The 26,026-nt window shown below is 47.9% G+C and overlaps 2 protein-coding genes across 3 annotated transcripts in view; both read right to left on the reverse strand.

Annotated features, from left to right (window-relative positions):
- Positions 1-872: 872 nt before the first annotated feature.
- Positions 873-24,108, reverse strand: CDCP2 (CUB domain containing protein 2). Its single transcript, XM_014578773.4, has 6 exons — positions 23,977-24,108; positions 17,507-17,854; positions 16,435-16,776; positions 13,770-14,123; positions 4,690-4,868; positions 873-2,200 (listed from the first exon to the last, which is right to left on the reverse strand). Exons 1-6 carry the CDS (start codon positions 24,050-24,052, stop codon positions 1,883-1,885), a joined length of 1,617 nt encoding a protein of 538 aa, XP_014434259.2. The 5' UTR covers positions 24,053-24,108; the 3' UTR covers positions 873-1,882.
- Positions 24,000-26,026, reverse strand: part of CYB5R5 (cytochrome b5 reductase 5 (putative)) — a 46,473-nt gene continuing 44,446 nt past the window's right edge. The window contains exon 7 of one of the 2 annotated variants that reach the window (XM_075936033.2): positions 24,000-24,129. In XM_075936033.2, the coding sequence (XP_075792148.2) occupies positions 24,055-24,129 (75 nt within the window). In that variant the 3' untranslated portion in view covers positions 24,000-24,054. The remainder of the gene's footprint in view (positions 24,130-26,026) is intronic. The other variant, XM_075936035.2, reaches the window with a different exon arrangement.

Consider the following 26,026-nt stretch of genomic DNA (forward strand, 5'->3'; position numbering starts at 1 on the left):
AAAGCATCCATGGCCAATCTAGATGCGGTTTTGTGCAAAAAAGCCCCAATCGCCATTTTAGCCATCGGGGCTTTTTTGTGGAAAACAGTACTGTGCTGTTTACACTGGCCCTCTTGCGCAAATGATTTGTGTAAGAGGGCTTTTGCCTGAACGGGAGCAGAACAGTATTTCCGCAAGAACACTGATGATCTTCCATGAGATCGTCAGTGTTCTTGCGGAAATTCAAGCAGCCAGTGTAGACAGCTGGCAAGTTTTTCCGCAAAATCACATGATTTTGCAGAAAAACTTGCCAGTCTAGACACAGCCTTACGTTCCAGGCACATCCCATTGTCCTGGCACAACCAAACACTGATTTTGCTGTAAGTTATGATAAGAGGAAGCTGCAGACCAAATTTGGTGGTCCTAACTCTTGCCATTTAGGAGAAGTTCTTGAACAAACAGGCTACGTCTACACTGGCCCCTTTTCCGGAAGGGGCATGTTAATTTCACCTATCGTAGTAGGGAAATCCGCGGGGGATTTAAATATCCCCCGCGGCATTTAAATAAAAATGTCCGCCGCTTTTTTCCGGCTTTTAAAAAAGCCGGAAAAGAGCGTCTACACTGGCCCCGATCCTCCGGAAAAAGCGCCCTTTTCCGGAGGCTCTTATTCCTTCAAAGTAGGAATAAGAGCCTCCGGAAAAGGGCGCTTTTTCCGGAGGATCGGGGCCAGTGTAGACGCTCTTTTCCGGCTTTTTTAAAAGCCGGAAAAGCGGCGGACATTTTTATTTAAATGCCGCGGGGGATATTTAAATCCCCCGCGGATTTCCCTACTACGATAGGTGAAATTAACATGCCCCTTCCGGAAAAGAGGCCAGTGTAGACGAGCCCAAACAGACTCATAGATGGATGGACAGACAGACAGACAAATTCTCTCAAATATATAGTGGATAGATAGGTGTGGGCTCTAACCAGTATATTGTATTTCATAATTCAGCTAAAATAGTGATATTTCTATCCAGAGGCAAACAATACTGCTCCCCTTGCTGTAGCCCCACCACTGGGAACTCAAGTTATAGATAGACTCATGAAACTCAAGAATCAGATTTCAAAACCCAATAGAAAGATTTAAATAAAGAAAAAAAAAAGCTTGTTGTGAGCAAGACATGAGAAGTCATTCTTCCACTCTACTCTGCACTGATTAGGCCTCAATTGGAGTATTGTGTCCTGTTCTGGGCACCACATTTCAAGAAAGATGTGGAGAAATTGGAGAAGGTCCAGAGAAGAGCAACAAAAATGATTAAATGTCTAGAGAACATGAGCTGTGAGGGAAGGCTGAAGGAATTGGGCTTGTTTAGTTTGGAAAAGAGAAGACTGAGAGGGGACATGATAGTGGTTTTCAGGTATCTAAAAGGGTGTCACATGAAGGAGGGGGAGAAATTGTTCTTCTTTGCCTCTGAGGATAGGACAAGAAGTAATGGGCTTAAACTGCAGCAAGTTTAGGTGGGACATTAGGAAAAACTTCCTAACTCTCCGGGTGGTTAAACACTGGAATAGGGAGATTGTGGAATCTCCATCACAGGAGATATTTAAGAGCAGGTTTGACAGACACCTATCCAGGATGATCAAGACAGGGCCTCTCGAGGTCCCTTCCAGTTCTAGCATTCTATGATTCTATGGCTCAGAAGAAGAGCTGCTTGCCTACTGCACAGACTTCTTCTGTGTAGAGAAAGAAGATAGAGGTTGAAACCAACCTCTGTTTCAAGCATGGAAGGTGAGTTTTGATTCCAACAGCTCTATTGAAACTCTAAGCCCAGGCTCTAGGAGGAAAAGCCACTGGCTGCGCATGTGTGCCTATGATGGGGAGGGAGGGCAGGCAAGGAGGAGTTGGGCCAAAGGCAGCATCCTATAGCAGCACTAGTCCAACCACAGCGATCACCATGAGGATGCCTGCAAGAATACAGATGCTAATGAAGACAATGTCACTGGTGTCCTGGCTTTTGCTTTCCGAGGTCTCCACTGCTTCCACGTCTTGCCCTTGGGACTCCACCAGGTTCTCCGCGTACTGGTTTAGCCGGTAGGGGTCAGCACTCGAGATGAGGTTTACTGAGGCTTCTTTCCTCTTCGGCTCACACTGCACTTCATACTCATGAATGTCCTCCTGGTTTCCAGCCGAAAAGTCGATATACAGGATACTGACTATCACAGACGTGTGGTTTCTTTTCTGCAAGACAAGGGCAAGGGTTTGTTTTTACTTGTTAGAGTTATGAATGAATAAAAACAAAACCTGCAGGGCAACAAGTTCCAGGGCCTGGCCAGAGTTAGGCTCTTAACAGAATGGATAGTTACTGTGTATTCATGGCATTTCACTACCAGCAACTTGTAAATGTGCATTAAGAATAATAAACCAGTATACGAGGCTAGGCCAAGAGGCAGAAATCAAGCTGATCAAATTCCCTAGAAATAGGGAGCCTTATTTTCACAAGGGTTTTAATGAGAGCTGCACATGAAATTAATATGCAGCAGGTTTGAAACAAATGTGCACTTATCCATGGAACTCCTTGCCAGAGGATGTTGTGAAGGCCAAGTCTATAACAGGGTTCAAAAAAGATTTAGATAAGCTGAGGGCAGATAGGTCCGTCAATGGCTATTAGCCAGGGTGGGTAGGGATGGCGTCCTTAGCCTCTATGTGCCAGAAGCTGGGAATGGGCGACAGGGGATGGATCTAGTAGATGATTTTCTGTTCTGTTATTTCCCTCTGGGGCACCTGGCATTGGCCACTGTTGGCAGACAAGATACCGGGCTAGATGGGCCTTTGGTCTGACCCAGTATGACCATTCTTATGTTCTTAAGCACTAAGGACACGTCTAACAGCAGCGTTATTTCGCAATAACTAACATTATTTCACAATAACAAAATGCCCGTCTACACAGTAAGCCGTTATTTCAAAATAATGTCGAGCTGGAGGACTTCTCACTCCAACTCCTGTAGCCTGCATTTTACAAGGGGTAAGGGAAGTCGAAGGAAGAGTGTTCTTCGTTCGACTTGCTGCTGGGTAGGCAGTGCCAAAAGCCGAATGAAGCTATTTCGACTTCAGCTCTACAATTGACATAGCTGAAGTTGCATGTCTTAATTTGAGTTTTGCCCTGCTGTGTAGACGTACCCTAAGCAACTCTAGCACTGTCAGGCCAATGCTCATTGTAAAGGTCTGGGAATTGGGACTTGCAGGTTCTGTTTCTGGCTGTGCCACTGCCATGCTGTGCAGGTCTAGGCAAGTCACTTGTGCCAAGTTTTTCATAATGGCCACTGATTTTTGGGTTCCGCGGTTTTATAGCTGGCCAGCACCTAAGTCCTGAGCATCCCAAACTCCAGCTGCAGTCAATGGGAGCTACTGTGCTTCAGCATCTCTGAACATAAGACCCAAAAAGCTTCCCTCATGTGGGATATCCAAAAAGTAAGGCACCCAGAATCAGTGACCAACCCAAAGAGATGGGCCTCTCTGGGCCTCAGTTTCGCCCTTTGGTGAACTGGGGCTAGGGTACCAGGGGCATAACGTTGTGAGATTAGAGCTGTGTCCAGTGCATGGTGTTCTTTGGATGCAGCAATGGAGAGGCTTGCTCATAGCAGGCAAGGAGAAATTCATATTCAAAGCTACCAAAAATGTGTGCCTCATTTATCTGAGTAAGTAAAAGGTGGGTGCACAGTGCCCCCAGCCTCAGGCCTGTGTTCATGTGGGGGGTAGGTTACGGTGACCCAACGAACATATCCTAATTCAATGGCACCGAGTTCTGCCCTGGAGCAAATCACTTCATCTCTCTGTGCTTCGCTATCCCCATTATTCAGATGGGAGCTAATACTGTTTTGCTCCCAGGCTCAAGCTGCGGGGCTATACAACTGCCGTGTAGATGCTCAAGGCTGGTGCTGGGGCTCTGAGACTCTGCAAGTGATGCCTTGTCCAAGTCCAAATTCTACACTGCTATTTTTAGCACCATAAATGTGGGCCTGGTGAGCCTAAGTCAGCTGATCCAGGCTCTAAAACTTGCCTGCCACAGGTTCTCCCCTGGCCCCCTCCCTCCAGTGTAGGCATACTCTAAGTCTTGCAAATGTGGATTGTAAGATCTTTTGGAGATGCAGCGTCTCTTACTATATAGGGTACGTCTAGACTACATGCCTCTGTCGCCAGAGGCATGTAGATTAGGCTACCAGACATAGGAAAATGAAGTGGCGATTTAAATAATCGCCGTTTCATTTAAATTTACATGGCTGCCGTGCTGAGCCGACAAACAGCTGATTAGCTGTTTGTCGGCTCAGCGCGATAGTCTGGACGCGCAGGTGTCGACATCAAAGGTATTTGTCGACCACCCAGGTATACCTCATCCCAGGAGGCATACCTGGGTGGTCGACAAATACCTTTGATGTCGACACCCGCGCGTCCAGACTATCCCGCTGAGCCGACAAACAGCTGATCAGCTGTTTGTCGGCTCAGCGCGGCAGCCATGTAAATTTAAATGAAGCGGCGATTATTTAAATTGCCACTTCATTCTCCTATGTCTGGTAGCCTAATCTACATGCCTCTGGCGACAGAGGCATGTAGTCTAGACGTACCCTATTATGTGTGTGTGCATGCGCATCACTAGATGCAGGCTTTTTTATCATCTTACTGTACTTGTTTTACAGAGCTAGGATTCAAGATCTAGTATACTGATTACTTACCTGGGACTCAGTCCCACAGGTGTCGAACCTTGTGTGTATTTTAAAATTCAGGCCAACCACTTGGGCAGGACAGGATGGGGTCCCTAAATAAATCTTATTTCTCTCCAGCTGGGCAAGAGACTGCACAGGAATCTGGATCTGGAAGTCTGTTCGCGTGCAGCTGACGTTCACGGGAACAACTGTTGGGAGGGGAGAAAGAAACGTGTCTAAAACTTGCAAAATTGTGCGGAGTGGGAATTTTCATCAGTACCATGCCAGGTACAGTACAAGGCTGTTCCCATAAACTGGGAATAGCACTGTAGCTATTTTCCCCACATCATACAAAGAAGACTCCTGTTGGCATCCACAAGCAAGCCACCAATACTGACAACACTTGTGATTTTATTATGAGTCTTGTGACATTTGATGTTTTTCTTAAAGCTCCAGTGGCTGGAGTCAGGTGATTACAGGGGAATCTAAGTTTGCATTTGAAAAAAAAAAACAACTCCGTAATGTTTATAGCCCTCATGGTAGTGGAGAAAAGCCTGGAAGCACATGATCTGAGTGTAAACTAAAGGCTCAGAAAGGAGAAGGCAAAGAAAAAGAACCCTATATGTATCATGTTTACGTCACATTAATTTTAAATCCCATCTCAGGATTTCTGAGGGTCTGACTCATGATTTTTCAATGCTTAGGGTTAGCAAAATTTCACATCAGCATCTATTGGTAACACAAGAGGGTGTGTATTGGATCCCTTTGTTTCAGGGTGCAATTCAGAGCACTTGTGACAATCTAGATAGACTGGACCATCCTATCTACTTATCCAAGTTCCTGCTGATTATTATTTTAACTCATTACTGGCACAACTTGGCTTTACAGATGGATTGTGTCCGCACACCACATGGTTAGTAATCTAGGCCCGGTTCTGCCATGCTCCTCTCTGGGTGAGCAATGAGGTGGAAGGATGCCAGTCAAACTGATCAGCTAAAGACTGCATCCCATAAAGGGGTCTGAGAGCTCATGTACAGCATTTTGCCTTCTTGCGTTCCCATAGGGCAATGCAGTTCAGTACCACCCCAGATGCAGGGCCATGATAATGTCTCATGTGCCCTCTAATGACGTCTGCCTCACGTCTAGTGCAGCGTAAGATTTTCTTCTGCCACCAGCTGAGCACTCTATTTTCTGCACAGGGATGGGAACCCCCTTCTTAGGCACGTCTATGTCACAGTTTGACCAGTCTGCCTTCCTCCTGTCTCTCAGTACAATGCTCTGGCCCCTGCATGGCGCCACCTCAGGTCTGGTCTACACCTAAAAAGATAGGGCCACCTCACCACATCACAGGCCTGTGCAAAATTTCATGTCCCGCCTGACATAGTTCGATTACCCCTGCTGTAGATACAGGTACATTGCCAGAAGAATTCCTCCATGGCTATGTCCACACTAGCAACTTCTTGCACTAGAAATATGCAAATGAGGCTAAGCATGGAATATCGCTGAGCCTCATTTGCATACTTAATGAGCTGCCATTTTTGCAGAAGAGGCTCTAGTGCCAGAAGGAGCTGTCTACATTGCCCCTTCTTGCGCAAGAAAAACCCTCTTGTGCAATGCTGCTGTGCTGATTATTTTCAGGAATAACAGCATTGCACAAGAGGGTTTTTCTTGCGCAAGAAGGGGCAGTGTAGACAGCTCCTTCTGGTGCAAGAGCCTTATTTAAAGAGGCTCTTACACCAGAGTCTTATTGTATCTAATATTTAAATATTTAAAAATCCCTCCCTCCCAGGCTTGGCCCAAACATTAACACAATGAATTATTGAATCACTCCAATTAACTCTGTTAGAATCAGAGTCTTATGAAACTGATAAGTTGCAATAAAATCAATAGGGAAAAATTATGTCATTTACTACACTTACTACATTATAGAACCATTAAAAGATTTACCAAATAACTGGAGTGCATTAAATCAAGAGGAGGAGAAAATGGATCCTCGCTCTTGAGTTGAAGGCTGCCTTTAAAATGACCATAAATCATGTGGTGGACAGCCCAGCTCACATCCTTTCATGAGCCCAGCAAGACAGAATAATATCTACGCTAATTACAAGAGCCCGATGAAGCCCTCTCTCGGTATGTAATTTCATGTACTTCGCCCATCACTACACTGAGCACACCAGGGTACCTGGACTTCCCCTGGAGCCTTTTTCTTATTTTCTCCTACTCTTGCACTGCCATGGAGGGACGGCCATTGGTGGCAGTACTAGTGTATTTGCCACCCTGGAATCTAACCCCTGCTGGTGCAGACCAGGCTAAAGCCTCGGAGGTGTTTGTTATTCAGAGTCCATAAGCATCAAGGCATATCAAATCAGACAGGGTCCAAGCTGCGCTAACTGCTGTACACACCCAGGGTAAGAGACAGTTCCTGCCCCCATGTAATCGGCATAAGCAACGGACACCTTGAGATCAGGTGAACTGCTCCACATCACACAGGACACCACAGCAGAGCTAGGAATCGAACCCATGTCTCCACAGCTGTGCATTAGCCACCAGGCCACCTGTCCTTTGAATAGAATGAGAATGAGAATGAGAATGAGCTGGGTTCAAGGGAAGCTTCACACAGGAGGCTCATTCTACACAGTTCCACCCTCCTTTGCAGCAGCTGTTTATGGTAGGTTTGCACCACGCAAACTGTTAACGGCAAGCAGGGGTGCGCCGCACACAGGTCAGTTGGTGCTTGCAGGAAAGTAACGTGCAGAGATAATTTGCGGAGGAAGGGAGTGGGTTTGCTTTCTTTTCCTTTCATAATCCAACGTTAATCATGTGGATTTATGTGGGGTTCAGGAGGTTAGTGGGGTTCAGGAGATCTGGCTCGCTGCTCTGCCACTGACTTGCTGTATCGCCTTGGGGGAGGCACTTGACCACCTCTGCTTTGTCTGCCTCGTCTGCTTAGTTCCTGCCCTGAGGAGCTAGCACTCTGTCACTCACTAGTAGGTGTCTATACAGACAGTGCCTAGCACAATGCAGCCCTGCTCTTCATAAGGTGCCACTGGAAATCAAACAATAAACCACAGTGATTGTGAGATGGGAGGTAGAATCAGGGCATGGCTACAATACAAAATCACAGCCACCCAATGTATGTTGTCCTATAGCCTCCCAGTAATCCCATTGCCTATGTGTGTCTCTGCTTTGCTCCTCCAGCTGGTGGGGCAAATCCTCACCAGGAGCACTTGTATCGACTGTACTGTCAGTGCAGGCCTGCCAACTGGGGGTAGGAGGAAGAAGGGCCCAGGGGGAGGAAGGGCGGGGCCCGGTAATTCAAAAGGGCTCGGGCTCCTGGCTACCACTCCTGCTACTGCCCCTGAGCCCTGTGCAGCGCACTCCTAAGGTTACCAGATGGTTTAAAAAAAATACGGAACACACGATCTCAGATGGGTGAGGGGACCGGCCAGAAGGGGAGCTGGTCGGGAAGGAGTGGGGCTGGCCAGGGGATATCGGGGGTGGAGGGGAGAACCAGTTAGCGGGAAGCAGGGCTGACCTGGAGGGGGTTGAGGGGAGTGGGGCTGGCTGGGGGGTGGGGGTAGCGGGATGGGAGGGAACTGGCCAGAGGGGAGCAGGGCTGGCCCGGGCGCACACAGATCCTGGGGTGCTGTCTGTACCGCGCATAGTCCCAGCAGGGTGCATGGGCGAGTCCATCCCGCCCCCGCCCCCGCCCCCTTCCTCTCTACTGCACTCGCTCATGCAGTGTGAGCATATCTACCAGCCAGGCAGTACGCAACTACGTACTGATACTCATGATAATAATAAAAACTTAATTAGAAAATACCGAACATTTATATGGTCCGATATTTTCTCAATTTGTTTCTGAGACAGAAAGCTCAAATACCGGACTGTCCACCTGGCAACCCTACGCACTCCAGGAGGCTCTGAGAGCTGCATGGGACAGAGAGGTGGCAGTGCAGTCTGGACAACGTTGGCCTCACCCCTTCATCTTGAGTCCCCACCCCTTCCATGAGCACAGAGCCAGGCCTCAGCCCCCTATTACTTAGCGGCCCAATGAGTCTGTCAGCCCCCCTGTGTCAATGTGGGGCATTGTAGGTTGCTTCTGACAGCCAGTAACAGTCGGCATAAGCACCGCGGCGCATACATTGGCATTGCATCGACCTAACTGCACCAACATTGGACTCTACGCTCCTCAGGGAGGTGGAGTCGCTTTCCTGCAGACGTAGCTACTGCTGCTTGCTAGGGGTGCTTTAATTATGTCAGTGGGAGAGCTGTCTCCCATCAGCCTAGAGCAGTCACATGGGAGAACCTACAGCTGCACAGATGCAGTGGAACAGCTGGGCTGCTGTAAGGTCCGTAGCTAAACAGGGGCCATATCATGCCTGCATGATTGACACCAATGGGAATTATATGCCTGGGCAGCAGGGGCAGTGGGTGAAGGTAGGGCTGGGGGATGCAAGCTCCTAGCCCTGTCCCTAGTCCCGCCCCTTCTGCCCAAGCCCCACCCCCAGAACCATGGGGAAGTGGGGTGGCACATGGCCTCAGCCTCCCAGGTCCTGGAACACAAGGGAGGGCAGGCAGCATGTGGCCCCAGCCTCCCCGGACCCAGAGCATGAGGAGTGAGGAGGGCAAGCACCAGGGGCAAAACACTCTGCCAGTATACCTACAGCAGGTGTTCTGGGGGCAGAGTGTGGGTGGGGCCATGCCTGGTGGTTTGCGAAGGCAAAGCCTTCCCTTGCCTATGATACCCGCTGCCCCTGCTGGGCAGAGACCACACTATGTCACAGAATACCACCTGCACTTTGAACGGCTTAGATTTGCTGGTCAGAATGACAACTTTGTTGTGACTTAAAAGGGATCCTTTGGTTGAGGTATTTAGTGCACTTTCTCAAGCACATATGAGAGGCAGCATAACCTAGTGGAGTGAGCACAGAGCTGCGGGTCCGCAGCCCCTGAACGAACTCTACAGTGACATTGGTTCCTGCAGCAGTCTTGGGCACTTAGCTTCTCTGTCTCAGTTCCCCATTCACAAAATAGAGAATTTGTACACACCTCCCTCACAGCAGCATGGTGAGGGTTAACACCAATTTTTAAAAAGTTCTTATTAAACAGACTTGATATGCCCTGTTTGAAATGATAAAATTATTTCTTAATGGGCTGCTAAAAGGGCCTGTGACTGACCATATGTATTGTCGCCTCTTAGTTAGATGCATTGAGCTTATCTTGGCCTTTTCATATAACTACTGTTAGCTTCTAATGGAAAATATGCCCAAATTAAACATCCATTGGTAAGTTACAGACTCCTTATGCCAGGAGAAAACACTATTCAAAAACTAATATAGAACACTTTGCACTTCTCTAATACATCCAGTAATTTCAAACCACATCCCAAGTATTAATGAATTAAGCATCAAAACACCCCTGTAGGGAAGAGAGAGGGAAACTGAGGCATTGGTTGGTTGAGTCACCTCAGCTCACACAGGAAGTTGGTGGCAGAGCAGAGACTCAAACCGCCTCCTTCCAACTCCCCAGTCCTATCCTTTCATCTGAAAATGTCATCAGCATGAAACAGGAATTCTTTGTAAAACATGAAATTAGGTGAAACTGAAGACTTTTTGGAGTCTCAGTGGTTGAAACTTTCTAGTTAGTGTCTTTTATACTGCAGAACCCAGAAGAATCTTGCCCCTAGAGCATCCTACCGGTGTCATTTGGAGTCAGTTGTGTCTCTGTGTGCACAAGACATTCCAGTGTTTGAACAGGATTTCAGAATCTCATACACCCCATTTGAACTTCGGTGGCAGAGTTATAAAACCTGAAGCACAAGAGGTTTGTAATCACAACACTGATTCCACCTTAAACCACCGCACCACTACAGGGAGGAGGCGGGGGAAGGCTGCTATAATCCCCCTTCTCATTCTATCACTCAGCCCAAGAGGCTACACGGCACCGTGACGAGAAGCGTAGGAAAAAAGAAAACACAGCAGAGGCGATGCTAGTCCCATCCGCAAACACACACGCTGCTCCTTAGCTAAAAGCCTTCGAGAGGATCATCTTCAGCAGAAATAGGTCATGAATCATCCCTGACACACAGGTCAGCTCCAACACAATTATCTTGAAATACAGCGAACACCATCAATTCACCAGCTTTTGAGGAGGCACAAAGGTTGACAGCGGTATGAGGAGCATTACACAACAAGGCAGCCTCTGGACAGCTCCTCTCCCCAACTTTCTCCACATTGTGCAACCTCCCAGCTGGCAGACGATGGGTGCTGAGGCCACGCAGGTTTGGGTCCTTTCCAGAGAGACAGCCCTGCTGGTATCTCACAGACCCCAGAATACTCGTGCGGCTTTGCAGATAACATGCCCAGGAAGTTCTCATTGAAAACAGAGTCCGAGGGACACTTTTATTTCCAAGGGAATAGTCCTTATGACAGTGTCTCTTGCTAAGGTCTGAGGAGGCCTCTTGCCAGTCTGATGGGGACCCCTCCCCCGCAAAGTGGGTTCACTGCTTGCACAAATTTCAACCATTGAGGAAGCAGCCCCGTCTGTAGTGGGCTCGGTGGAAGGGAAGTGCAGGCAGGGGTAGTGGGGGAGCTCCTCTAGTCCAGCTGGGCTGGAGCAATCCCCCCCCTTAATTGGTTAACTGGTTCAACTTCACATTTAACCAGTTAACCAAGTCAACAGGATTTTACATCCCTAGCCTCCAGCCCGCCTTGAAGGAAGGAGATTCATCTCCAGATGTGGAAGACATGGGGGATAGAAATAATCATCGAAGAACAAGTGGAGTTTAAGCAGGTCCCTGCAAGGGCACTTCAGGTATACAGATTTTAAGGCCATAAGTCCCTGCTCTCCTGCACAGCACAGGCCGGAACATTTCCCCTTGCTCTTGCTGGCAGCTCAAGGCAGGAGTTTCCCAGGCCAGGGGAGAACATATTCTATGGGACATCAGTATTACCAAACTGGATCACGTTCCTGGATCATCTAGTCCAGTCACCCGTTTGCAACAGTGGCCAGCCCCAGATGTTCGCAGGCAGGCACAAGATGCTACCCACAGAAGGAAGACGTGGGAGAATCTGCCCCACAGGGGAGTCTTACGGCCAGAGGGAAGGACAGGATCACCAAGTGTGACCTCCTGTACATCACAGGCCACCAATGCACCCAGCACCCGCAAATAAAACCCAGCAACCAAAATATCACATCCCACAGGAGACTAAATAACGTGTCTCGGGCAGAGAATAGGAGGGCACAGTGGTGCACCAGGGCCCAAGGCTCCTGTAGTGGCAGGGAAAGGATTAGGTGATGTACTCAGTGAATCCTGGCAGGTGACCCACTCACACACAACAGGGAAGGTAAATCCCCTTAAGGTCACCCTGGGGGAAGTCTCTTCTCATAACACAGCCCCTTGCTTCCCCGATCATCCTCGTAGCAAATCTCTGCGTCTGTTCCAGTATGAATCCATCTCTCTAGAGCAGCGATGGGCAATCCAGGCGGAGGAGTGGCCCTCCTTCATCTCAGCGGGCCGCAAGATTGAAATCCAGCGGTGGGCAACCTGCAGCCCACACACCCCTTCCCTGTCTCCTTCCCCCATTCCTCTCGTGCACCAAAGCCCTGCACTTATCTACCCCTCCTCCTCTTCGTCCCTCCCGCCACTTTCGGAGCAGCATGAATCAGCCGATTCACACTCCATCCCCACTCCTCTCCGTGATTCACAGAGTTCTAGCTCTGGGAGGGGAGGGGAAGGGATAGAAACCCGTTCCTCCTTTTCCCTCCTAGCACATGGTACTCCAAAAGTGCTAGGAGGGAAAAGGAGGAGCAGGTAAGTGGTGTGAGGCTCCAAAGCCCCATGAGTGTGGGGACTGGAGGGGAAGACAGGGTGGGCGTGGACCAAAGGTGAAATCCCAATGGGCTGCATGCAGCCCGGAGGCTATAGGCTGCCCATCGCTGCTTTAGAGCATGGGTGACCAGAACTGTGCACACTATGCTAAATAACAAGGAGTCCTGTGGCACGTTAAAGACTAACACATTTATTTGGGTAGAAGAGGCATCTGACAAAGTGGGTTCCGGCCCACAAAAGCTTATGCCCAAATCAATCTGTTAGGTGCCACAGGATTCCTCGTTGTTTTTGCTGAAACAGACTAACGTGGCTACCCGTCTGAAATAAGTATTTCAAATGAGGGCCTGTCAGTGCCTTGTACTGTGGCATTAACTACTTCTCTCTTTTAACTGGAAATGCCACATTCTCGCATCACATTCTCTTTTCTCTCCTCTCTCTTCCTTGATCTTTTTCACAGGCAACTGGAGCCAAGTTTGCCCATGTTGTAAGGCTTGCCTCTTAAATCAGACTTTTAAGGAATCATCAGTCAGGGAAGGATAGTAGCTATGAATGAAGGGCAGTAGTTTATTGGAGGATGGCCAGATACTAATGTCTTAAGTACCCGCTTACTTACATAAACTATTGCTCGACTATCTTAGCAAGACAATGTTTGGGAACACAAGAAGGACTACTCCCATAATTCCCCAGGCTTGGCATGGCCAGTCTCCTATGCACCTCATTCATCAAACTCCTATCTTGTGTCACTCCACAGACTGAGTCACCAGGCATAAGCATGGCCTAGTGTTTTATTTGTTCAGTGTATCACAATCCTTCCTTCCCAGCTCCAGGTGATTGGGGTAGTATATAATCCAGGACCTATTTATTTTTAAAAGTGTCTTTGCAGATGACTGCATGTGTGAAATCCTGATACAAAAATATGCCCTGCACTTTTGCCTGAATAGGCATCTGAACAAGGGAGTGTCTACCTGATGTGTGCAATTACAGTGTTTGCACAGGTACAGCTGGGTAATCACACATGCAGAAAGACAGCTATAACTCTCCCTGCCTGGCTAGCCTGTTGCACAGTTATGCAAATTTCATGTGCAATTATAGTGACTGCATGCATGCAAAAGTTTGGTGCACAAATTTGCTCATTTTTGTGCCTATACTTTTGGAACTCAGACTGTCAGATTTTTACTGTCTGTCTCCATATGCATAATTCCCCACAGCCTTCCCCTACAAATATCCAGCAGGGAGTGAGTGAAAAACCGGATCAATGCACTGAGTCATGCCTTACCTCCAATATATGCCACCGAGAACCCCCTGTTGGCCACGTTTCTGTCTGTGTGGAGGACCAACAGCAGTTTGTTTCTACTGGATGTTATGGGAGACAGCATCTCTCTTCCACACCACTTCCCCAGGAGGGAAGCTTTCTCAGTGCCTCCATCAAATGCTGCCAGATGGTCATAATCACAGCCATCTGTTAGGCTGTTCCGCCCCTCCAGAGCCAAGTCCAGGAAGAAGACTTTGATTCGGTATCCTGGGGGAAGCTGGATGGTCCAATGACATCTAATATTGTTGGGGTAAAAGCTGGGATATTGAGGACTGGAGAAATTTCCTTTGATGGCTGTGTATACTTCCTGGCATTCACCTGGTTAGAAAAAGAAAATACATTACCAACCAAACCTAAACCTCTGGATGTAGAGGGAGTAGCTGCTAGGGGTTCCCTTTATTTATTGCTAAACTGTAAGGCAACAATTCTCTTTTCTACATAAAAGTTTCACAGCCACATGCTGTACAGATCTGCCCCTACATGTTCAGAGTTAGGTGGGGTGCCAGCTGCACACTTGCGGCCAAGCTTTTCAACTGAAGACATCAATGTGCCTTGGCAAAGAAGTCAAAAGGATCCTTAGCCACAATCTCCAGACAGGGAAACTGAGGCACAGAAGAGTTAAAAGCTCACCATGTCACATGACCAGGACGGAGGGGGTGGGACATGCCTACAGGTCAGAGTCAGGCCTGCATTACCTGGAGCTCAGTGAGATTAGGACTAAGATGGCATAGGTACTGTCAAAGCGGTGGGCAAAGGCTTTGAACATAAAAACGGCCATATTGAGTCAGACCAAAGGTCCATCTAGCCCAGTATCCTGTCTGCTGACAGTGGCCAATACCAGATGCCCCAGAGGGAGGGAACACAACAGGTAATCATCACGTGAACTCTCTCCTGTCATCCATTTCCAGACAAACATCCTGGCTCATAGCCATTCCTACCCATCCTGGCTCATAGCCATTGATGGAACTGACCTCCATGAATTTAGCTCACTCTTTTTTGAAAACAGCCCCTGAATGGCTTCTGCAGCTGGCTTAAGAGTGAGTTTGCTGACTCTCCCTCCCTGCCATGCAGTGTAGCCCACTTGCTAGCCTGCCATAGCCCACTTGTGCCTGTTAACTTGCGTGGAGCCTGGCTTCTGCAGGCTGGATTCCTGACCATGCTACCCCATGGAGGTCAATGCGGAGCTTTGCCATTGACTTCAAGGAAGTAGGCTGCACCCTTCAGGGAGGGTGGCTGGTCTTGAAGTTAAGGCTTTGGCCTAGGCTTTGTAGGTTCACTTCTTGGGCTTCCTGTGTACCTTTAGGTAAATTACCCAGGCCATGTCTACACTAGAAAACTAGTTCAAAATTAGTAAATTCAACTTTACTTCTGATTTAACAAAATCAAACCAGCATGTCCACACTATGGGGAAGCCTTGAAATTAGTCCAAGGCAGGCTCCCTTAATGTGAATGCTCTACCTGGGACTTAGAGTCCTGGGGGCAGGGGAATTAGTTTGAATTACTCTGGGGAGTAGTTATTTTGAAATAGCAGCACTGTAACACCCACATTACCGCTATTTCAGAGTTAGCATTTCTCCTGATGAAAAGCAGGAGTATAGATTTCAAATCCTGCAGCCCATTATTTCGAAACAGCGTGCTTATTAGTGTGGACGCTCCACTTATAAATATGCCCTTGGAGGGTTATTTCGAAATAAAGTCCTAGTGTAGAATAGGTCTCTTTGGATATGTCTAAACTACATCCCTCTGTCGAAAGAGGGATGTAAATTAGGCAAATTGAAAGTGCAAATGAAGCAGGGATTTAAATATCCTGCACCTCATTTGCATAATCATGTCACAGAGCTTTTTTGAAAAAAGGTATTTCGAAAGTGAAAGTGCCATCTAGACGCAGTGCTTTCAAAAAAAATCTGAGGAGTATGGGATCTTTCGAAAAAGGTTTTTTTCCCGAAAAAAATGCGTCTAGATGGCGCTTTCACTTTTGAAATACCCTTTTTTGAAAAAATGTTGTGATGCATTTATGCAAATAAAGCACAAGATATTTAAATCCCTGCTTCATTTGCACTTTTGATTTGCCTAATTTACATCCCTCTTTCGACAGAGGGATGTCATCTAGTCATAGCCTTTGTGTCCCATCTATAAAATGAGGCTGATGCCATTTCTTTATGGAGGGGTGCGTGTGCTCCATTAGGCTTTTGGCAAGGCTTAGCTGCTACTGTGGTGGGGGCTGCAAAAAGACCTAGATACAAATGACTTGCTCAAGCTCATGTAATGAGTTGGGGAACAGGTGGGGAGGAAACTCTTGTCTCCTGAGTCCCAGTTCAATCACTCTGCCCAATGAACCATGCAGCCTCTTTGGAATTAAGGCCTGAATGCTCTGAAATGTTCTTTTTATTTCAATGGCTCTCTCCCTCTGGGAGCCCCTCATATACTAGTTTAAAATTCACAAGCACGACACCAAACCATTTCACATGGCTACCCACATGCAGAAGAGTCTGGCCATTGATGGAGGAACCGTGACTCTATATCTCCTTTGTGAGATCAACACTCTTTGACAGTGTAGGGGAAGGAGAGATCCCAGAAGGGCTTCCCATACATCCAGTAATTTACTCTGGACAAGCAGTTGCCTCCATACCTGAGAAAAAATAGGCCTTGAAGCCTCTACCTCCAATGTTGAAGTCTGATTTGAACACCACCTGGAGCTCGTGCGTGGAAGAGACAATATCTGGGGGTTTCATGTTCCCACAGTAATGGCTGAGATGCGTCTCTCCCATTGTGGGCCCATCATAGACGGCCACATAATCAAAATTGCATCCTGCATTGTTTTCCATCTGAAAGTCAACAAAAACCAGCTTGATGACGGAGTTGGGCACTGCCCGGATGGTCCAGCGGCATTCGGCGTTGTTGGGGTAATTCTCAGGGTAATCGGGGCTTGTTATCATGCCAGAAAGGCCCGTGAGCACTCCCCCACAAACATCTAGAAACAAACACAGATGGGTTACACACATAGCACATTACAGGGAAGTCCTATAACCCAGAAAGGGGACGGAGAACATCCACACACATGCCCCCAACCTCAGAAAGAGGAACAAAGGAGTCAAAGAAACAGCTTAGGAGGGTAGAAGGCTGTAGGTTGTCTCCTGCATTAAAAAAAGAGGTTTCTTGCAAAACGAGCAGAGCAACCCAAACTTCATCCCACTTGGAGACTGGTGATGGGCCCAGCAGATTCCTCGGGCTCCTCAAGGGGCATTGTAGGGAAAGTTTTTTTTAGTGTCTTGTCTTGTTCGATGGCAAGATCCCATGGCAGGGCTAAATTCTTCTTTCTATTCTACCTGTGCTTCCCTGCTGCTCTTAACACAGTTTCCCAGGCCTAACAACACAAGGTTCAACCCCCAGAACTAGGGATGTTAACCGGTAGGAAAATGTTTGTATATAGCGAGAGAGATTAGTAACACTGTTCCTGTCAGTTAATTTCTAAGTCGTTACCGCCAAAAAAAATCAGGAGTTTTCAGGTGCCTAAGTAGCCTCTGGAATGGAATCATAGGTTAAGATGCCCTCCCGCTGGAAAATCTGAAATGGCGCCCCCATGTGCCCTGATTTGATGTGATTTCCATCATATACCGAGTTTGGTTTGATGGCTCTCAGCATCCCCATTATACAAATTGTTCAAGCACACCTGGAAAACTCCACATAAAACCTATTCCAACCTTTCCGGTAAACTGCAGAAAAGCCTTGACTGGCCACATGCTTATCGGAGTGGAAGATGATGGACATGACATGCCAGGAAGAAGTGAACTGTGGAGGGGAGCTCTTGCCACAGAACTTTCCTAGGAGATTCCCCTCCTCCCCGGAGAAGCCGTTGTAGATTTTGAGGTAGTCGTAGTCACAGCTGTCGTGATATTCCAGGTCAAAATGGTCGAAGGTCAGCAGGGCCGAGGATCCTTCTGTAACCACTATGAGCCAAATGCACTCAGTGTCATAGGGATAGAGTCCAGGGAAATTAGGGCTGGAGAAGTTGCCATAGGGTGCGGAGAGGACTCCACCACATTTAACACCTACAGAAAACAAAAACGTGACTTTAAAAAACAAACCAACCACAGAATGCTGGTCTGCTCAGTAACTCTCCGAAGCCTGTGGCTTGCAAAGCAGTGACAATAACTGCTCTTGGCAGCTGCTTGCTCTTACACAGCATGTACGGTCCAGCCCAGAAGCGTCTGCATTTAGTGGAGCGCAAAGTGACTTTCTGTACATTTGCAAAGTACTTTAGGCTAAAGAGCACAGGAGCCCAGGTTTTAAGTGGAGTTTTAAGATGGACCTCAACCTGGAGGTGATGCTGTTGTGTGTAGGGGTATGTCTACATTACCACCCTAGTTCGAACTAGGGTGGTTAATGTAGGCAACCAGAGTTGCAAATGAAGCCCGGGATTTGAATTTCCTGGGCTTCATTTGCATATTGCCGGGCGCCGCCATTTTTAAATGTCCGCTAGTTCGGACTCCGTGCCCGCGGCTACACACGGCACGAACTAGGTAGTTCGGATTAGGCTTCCTATTCCGAACTACCGTTACTTATAACTTATAACTACAGATGAGTGCGTGCAGCTGTGCATTAGATATCGCTGCCAGGTGTCTGGCTTTTGACCAGAATGTTCATTGAAAAGGGACCAGGGCAGCTCCGGTCGGCACTGCTGTCAAAAATCCAGTTTTGCAGCTCAGCAGTTCCTACCTGCCTGCCATTGGTTACAGTTCCCAGCCAACAGGAGCTGCGGAGACATCACTAGGGAACGGTGGAGGTGGTGCCTGTGGGCGTGAGGGCAGCGGAATGTGTGGACAGAGCCTTCCTGCACCTTGGGAGCTGCAGAAAGAGCCACCTGGACCCCACATCGACAACCCCCTCACACACCCCTAGTCCAGAGTCCCTTTCCACACTCAAACTCCCACCCAGAGCCCACAACCCTCATTCCCCCATCCCCATCCCTGAGCCCCCGCCTCACACCCCAAACTCCTCCTCCACAGCCCTACTCCAGAGTCCTCACCCTCAGTCCAGGACCCCCTGGACTCCCATCCCCTGCTCCAGCCCAGGGCTCTCTCCCACACTTTGAGCCCCTCGTTTCTGACCCCACATGGAGCCCACACCCACAGCTGGAGCCCTCCTCTTCCCTTGCCCCAATCTCTGCCCCAGCCTGGAGCCCCCTCATGTATCTCAAACCCTTCTTTCCCAGCTCCACCCTAGAGCCCACACCCCCAGCCAGAACCCTCACCCCCTCTTGCCTCCAACCCCCTGCCCCAGCCCGGTGAGGACGGGGTAAGTGAGTAACGGAGAGAGGGGGGATGGAGCGAGAGGAGGCAGGGCCTTGGAGAAGGAATGGGGTCTCAAGGAAGGAGCCAGGGTAGGGGCTGGGCAAGGGTCTTCAGTCTTGTGCCATTAGAATATTGGCAAGAGCTTCCCCACTCCAGCTAGCTCATGCTGCCTGTTTGGAGCTCTTCCTCCAGGAAATGAATTCCGGGTGGCCCTTACTGTCCTTTCTCTTGCTTGGAAAAAAACACAGCGTGAATCTGAAACTAGTGGAGACACTGGCCTCAGTTGTACCCTGCCTGGAACGCTGCCTCTGCATTTCAGAACCCACTGACTGTGAGATGGCAGCAACAATAAGACCTGAATTTTGAGGGCAGCTCTGACAGCGCCACCACCCCATTCACAAAGTTGCTGTCCAAAGTGGCCATTCCTTCTTCTCCTCTATGCAGACATCTCAGGCGGACATGAGATGGTGCTGGACAGGAGGCAAAGTATCTTCTTGGAACATCAGAAGTCATGAAATATCAAGAACTACAGTGGAGTATCCTGCCCACTCCCATTACACAGAAGTAGCAACACAATGTTTCTGGCTACCATTGAGCATATGGAGAGCTAGCTGGGGCTTGTATTCTCCCCAGAAGAGGACTGGACCATTCATTTACATCCAAACTTTGTCTTTAAATCAGTGGAAGAACGTTGCATTGAGGAAAAAAACCCAGAAGGAGCTTGTTTGGAAAAGGCATGTGTGAGAGAATATATCCATGAATGTATGTGACGTAGTGGGGGTACCTTGCTAGGGCTGTGGTGACCTCTGCTGTCTGTGACAGGAGTCATTATGCAAAGGGGGCTCCAAACCTGTCTGACCAGCTACCCCCCCATGGGGAGAAACAAAGGAAGGTGGAATGCCGCCCCTGGCTGGGGGGCAGGGCTGGAGGAGAGTTAGTTAGTTTTCTGTCTGGGAGCATGGAGGAAGCAGCCTCAGCAACAGGCTGGGGGGTTTAGAAGCCGGACCCCCCACCCCATATTAAGGGGGGCTGAGGCATCCTAGGCCTGTCCTGTAACCTGGTGACATCTGTGCTGTGCTGTATTTTGGAGAGGCAATAAACTCCCTCTGTTCTACCAGCTGGTGGAGTCTGTTCGTGCTCTTTCGGGGGTGCAGGAGGTGGGGGACCCCAACGTGCCATCACAATGTACTCTCTTGCACACTATTGGAACAATCTTTATACAAATTTTGCCTCATGGAGTATCACTTGAAAATTCATAATTTACTGGGCATTATTGTCCTGGTAAAACATGTGTAGAAACATTGTGTGGAAAGCTATAAGATTATACTGTATGGTATAACTAAAACATGTTCCAAACCTGGATGTGGCCAACTCAGTCCCTCAGGGTATGTCTACACTACCCTCCTAGTTCGAACTAGGAGGGTAATGTAGGCATACCGCACTTGCAAATGAAGCCCGGGATTTGAATTTCCCGGGCTTCATTTGCATAAACTGGGCACCGCCATTTTTAAATCCCTGCTCGTTCGAACCCCGTGCCGCGCGGCTACACGCGGCATGAACTAGGTAGTTCGGACTAGGCTTCCTAGTCCAAACTACCGTTACTCCTCGTGGAATGAGGAGTAACGGTAGTTCGGACTAGGAAGCCTAGTCCGAACTACCTAGTTCGTGCCGCGTGGCTACACGCGGCACGGGGTTCAAACGAGCAGGGATTTAAAAATGGCGGCGCCCAGTTTATGCAAATGAAGCCCGGGAAATTCAAATCCCGGGCTTCATTTGCAAGTGCGGTATGCCTACATTACCCCGCTAGTTCGAACTAGCGGGGTAGTGTAGACATACCCTCAGAGACAAAGGGCAAGCTGATGCCTCAGCAGACATAAACAAGGCCAGTACCTGATAAATGGCCTTTCTTTGGCAGGAAAGAAGGTATGGGATAAAAATTATCTTAGATATCTTAGTTATGTTAAAAGTTATCTTAGATAACTAACTAACTAAGGCCAGGCAGCCGCCTGGACCACATACCCCTAAATATGGCTTTGCTTACACACTGCAGAGCAATGAAAGACCCATTGCCCCTTCTGAGGGACAACCATAGATTCTCAAACAAGTCTATATGCTCTCAGTCTGCACAAAGTCTATTGCAAATCAATAACTGGCCATTGCACGTTGCTTTTCATTATGCTTAATAGTGCTGTGACCTGCTGAAGCTGGAGCGTCTCTGCATAAATGTACATTGCAATGAGCAGTGTAAAACAAATGGTTAATGGGCATTTCCATGTGGGTACCTGGGCCTGGGAAGAATGGTCAGATAAAAAATTGGCATGATAATTACCAGGGATAGGTGATGAAGTAACGCGTGGAAGGTATTACAATAATAATATTAATATTATTAAAATAAATAGCTAAGCGGGGCGCCAGCAGGAGAGGTAAAGGTCACTATAGAGACAATTACTGATAAATTAATAGCTCAGTGTTTCAAGGTACTTAAGTGAGCATAGCAAGTGAGAACGGCTCATGGCCAGTCAGCACCGTGTGACCCCTTTGGATTAAGAGGGAGATTCACTGAATTATAGTGGCCTTATTTCATGGTGCAGAACAGGTGACAATGTGGACTAGTGGACTGGGAGCCAGGAGATCTGAGCTTTAGCCCCGGCCCTGCAATGGCATTACACTGTTGACTCATATTTAGCTTGTGGTCCACTATGACCCCTAGATTCCTTTCTGCAGTACTCCTGCTCAGTCGCTTCCCATTCTGTATGTGTGAAATGAATTGTTCCTTCCTAAGTGGAGTACTTAGCATTTGTCCTTATTAATCTTTATCCTGTTTACCTCAGACCATTTCTCCAGTTTGTCCAGATCATTCTGAATTATGACCCTATCCTTGAAAGCATTTGCAACCCTTCCCAGCTTTGTATCATCTGCAAACTTAATAAGCGTACTTTCTATGCCATCATCTAAATTGTTGATGAAGATATTGAACAGAACCAGTCTCAAAACAGACCCTGGTGGAACCCCACTTGTTATACCCTTCCAGCAGGATTGTGAACAGTTAATAACTACTTTCTGAGAATGGTTATCCAGCCAGTTATGCACCCACCTTATGATAGGCCCATCTAAGTTGTATTTGCCTAGTTTATTGATAAGAAGATCATGCTAGACCATATCAAATGCCTTACTAAAGTCTAGGTATACCACATCCACCACTTCTCCCTTATCCACAAGACTCATTATCCTACCAAAGAAAGCTCTCAGATATCAGGAGCATATCAACTCCTCCAAGGGAAAGTGTGTGGGTCTCTATAGTTAATTTAGTGACAACTCCAAGCTCTTATAATCTTATAAATTCTGAATGCAGCAATGCTTTTTAGCCAGAATTTCCTTTGCTAGTCTTTCTCTACTTGCCAGGTGCTCTGAACCCATTTAGAAGAAGAGTAGTTTCTTGCTGGCTCTTTTAAAAAATGAATACTTAGAAAAGCAAACAAGTGTTTCAGAAGAGCAACTGGAGACTTAGGTAGAGACTTTCACGTTACCACCCTTCAATTTTCAGCAAACTATAAATTTGAAACACAAAATCAACCAAGCAGCTTTTTAAAGCAGGGGTGACCAACTCGTTTAATAAAGAGAGCCAAAATAGCAGTGGAAAAAATGTGAAGAGCCGCACCCGAATTTTCAAATAAAACAAAGGCCCCCCCCCCCCCCGAACAGAATTGTCGAGCAAAAAGAAAAAAATTAATTTTTTTAAAAAAAGGAGGCTGCCCCTTTAAGATGGCCGCCATCTTGGGCACCATTTTTAAAACCCTGCAGCTCTGACCCAGTAAGCACAGGGAAGCTAAGGGTTGGGCGGCGGAAGCCAGTGGGAGAGGGGACATGGGGGGGGGGGCCCAGGAGCAGCTTCGCAAGCCGCACTTTTGGGGACAAGAGCCACACATGGTGGGTTGGCCACAGCTGTTCTAAAGCATTTGATCTTTGTCCAGTGACTCTTCCAGGCCAGACACCTTGCTCCAAGAAGGCCTAAGTGCTCATGGGTAAGTTAATGGCACAGGATTTCAATGATGTGGTTGAAATATCTCATTTCTATAGTTAACAGGTAAATCCAAAACTACCACACTGCTTTAGAGCCAGGCCTTTGGATGGTGTACATGGTCCATTGATTTCAATAGAGACACTGGTTGAGGAACTGGCCTGTAATTTATTTTGTAAACAGTTGGGATGTCAGCAGAAACAGAGCAAGAGTGTTGCTAGCCAGGGACAAGTGTTAATCAGGTTAACATAAGCCAACAAACAAACACAACCTCACATCAACTGGAAATGCTCCCCAGCCTGGGACTCAAGCCAGTCCTATGATCCTGAGGATAGGGGGAACCCTTCCATTCACCTCCTGTCTCCCACACAGTCGTTTGATAGCCTGGCCCTTGAGCAAGAGGAGGAAGAAGCTGGGAGGAGGTTGAACCCATGCTCATTGAGGAACTGGGAGCAGCCCTGACCCAAGCCATATACCATCTACACATTCAACATCTAAATAAAAAGGAGACACACCAATGAGTAACTGAGGTAATAGTAATAATCCATCATTGCTTCCTCACACATCTAGTTCCACTGCAGCCTGTGAAACAGTGCCTGTATAAGGATGGCTCATGTGCATCAGGACTGGCAGGATCAGGCCCTAAAACAACATCAAATATAGATAAACCAGACAGACTATCAAAAAGCCCATGAAACGGGCATAATTCCTTCATGCATACACCCTGCAGGTGAGCTAGCAACACGTCTGCTGCCAGAGTCCAGGAGAGCTACCCCAGCGGGACCTCAAAGGCCAACGGAAAGAGCCCCTGGAAGTTAACACCCTGTGGCGTGGTGCAGAGCACAGCTGAACAGTGGCTTACCTTTCTTCGCGTGCATCCTGTTTGCCACCCACAAGAAAGTCATTGCCACGAGACACCTGAAGTGAATAAGCGGCATCCTCAGACACAGCTGTGATGCGAAGCCAACACATCTGCAGTCACAAAACAGCAAGGGATATGCTCAAAGCTGCCTTGCTGAAAAAAAAATAAACAATAAAAAGTAGGAGGCTGGTAGGATTAATAGTGGAATGAATAATTCATTGCGTTGTTTGAATTAGGAACCTGATCTATTCCTTGCTCCCTTCACTTGGTTTTAATGATCTGGATCAAATGTCCCTAGGATTTACACTAGACCAGATACCTTGTCAATATGCTATATTTAGAAGAGACATTAATGTTTCGGCTATGGTATATAACTGCAGTAAGTCTGTGCTGACAATATGCCCTTCTGGGGCTATGAAAATAATTTAGTTCACAATGCAAGACAGTGAACCAAAATGGGAATTTCTGCCTTACCACAGAAAAGTACCTGAGGAATTAACTTGATTTATACTGCGGCACAGGTACTCACTGCACAAAGCCAACTGTTGGTAAAAGCAAGAGAAACAGAAAACATATTTTAGTCCATATTTTGACTAAATATGGACTAAAACCCACATTTCACTGCTGTTCACCAGAGACGGCATGTGATGCGCTTATCAAAGACCCAGCGGTCTTCAAAGGCAAAGGTGCTTGCTGATGTCTCTGCCCAACGAGTTGGGCTGGTTAGTTCATAGTGACTGCAGTTCACAACTCCCAGTGAAATGAAGGATTTTGTGCTGCACAGCAGGGCTAGAAGGGGGAGGCTACGGTGAAGCGTGGATGAGGAAGGGCTGCCCGTTTGCTTGGCTATGTCTTGTGTCCTGGCTTGAGGGGCAAAAAGCAGCAATCTGAAAACTTGACAGGACTCTGGCTTAGACGGAGGGTTTGCTACTAGCTGTGACTATGGGTTGACATAGGGTGACCATCTTTCCCCTATGCTGAATACTGGATACCTGGTAAATTGCTTGTATTCAAGCAAGTTCAATGGCAGTCAGTTGTACAAACATTCACATTAACATCAAGTTGTCTGAGCCCGTTAAAAAGAAATACTGTGCAGCTGGATTCTTTTCCCTTTCCTTCTTATCTTTAAGGCTGTTGGGTTCACACAGAGAGGGGTGACAATACACCCACACACATGGGGAGAGATCATACACACACCTCTATACATGTCTATCACATGGTGAGTGCGTATGTGACTGACTGACTGACTGACTCTCCCTACCTAGCACTCTCCACCCTCCATGGCTGGCTGGGCCCTCAGGATGCCCCAGGGTGTATTTGCCTCTCCTGGTACCACATCTTCCCCAGGCAACATTTGCAGGGAGCACACAGAGTCACATGATACCAGATTCCTGCCAGGGTTCACACCAAAACATGGCCAGCAGCAGCCTTTTGGCACTGTGGCAGGGAAGGGACAGTAGCTGCTTCTGGCTGCAGGAGAGGGGGAGGAGGGAAGAGATGTCTTTGCAGAGCTCTTCTCTTTCCCTTCTTCCTACTTTTCCCAACTCCCATGTGGGTGAAAACAGCTGGTTCCTTCCTGCCTGCACAGTGTCAAAAGGTGCAGCTGGCTGTAATGGAAGCATTGATTCAGACCCTGCTTACATCAGCAAAGGAGAATGCCTAGGCATTGGAGCAGTCCTGAGCTCCCTGGGGGCAGGATCCAGATGGGGGAGAGGGGAAAAAGTGAAGAGGATGCTAAACCACTGCCTGGGGGGCTGCTGTGCAGCCAGCCCTGCAGGTTTGGGGCATCACTAGGCTGGAAATAACTTCCCTCTCTTTCCCCACTACTCCAGAGCTTAGCTGCCAGGCAGAGAGAGGTTTACCTGTGTCGGTGCTGTGCAAGGCTTTGGTACATGCAGGCATGGCTCCTTCTGGCCAGTAGCCTGGGCCACAAGGTTTGGGCCTTCCCAGGGAACCAGCCCTGCTAGAGGCAGTGTGGGAAGGAAGGAACCTGCTGCCAGGTTGTTGGTGAGCTGAGCACTCTGATCAGAGTTCTCTGCACAGCACTGGG

The sequence above is a fragment of the Pelodiscus sinensis genome, chromosome 9 (assembly GCF_052426305.1).
Source record: "Pelodiscus sinensis isolate ZL-2025 chromosome 9, ASM5242630v1, whole genome shotgun sequence".
In the NCBI taxonomy this organism is placed as follows: Eukaryota; Metazoa; Chordata; order Testudines; family Trionychidae; genus Pelodiscus; species Pelodiscus sinensis.

Coding starts and splice junctions, on each gene's coding strand:
- CDCP2 (XM_014578773.4), bottom strand. CDS start 24,052: ATGCCGCTTATTCACTTCAGGTGTCTCGTGGCAATGACTTTCTTGTGG. Junction 14,124..16,434: donor CAAGGCCTATTTTTTCTCAG/GTATGGAGGCAA, acceptor TTTTCTAACCAG/GTGAATGCCAGGAAGTATAC. Junction 2,201..4,689: donor CCTGTGGGACTGAGTCCCAG/GTAAGTAATCAG, acceptor CTTGTCTTGCAG/AAAAGAAACCACACGTCTGT.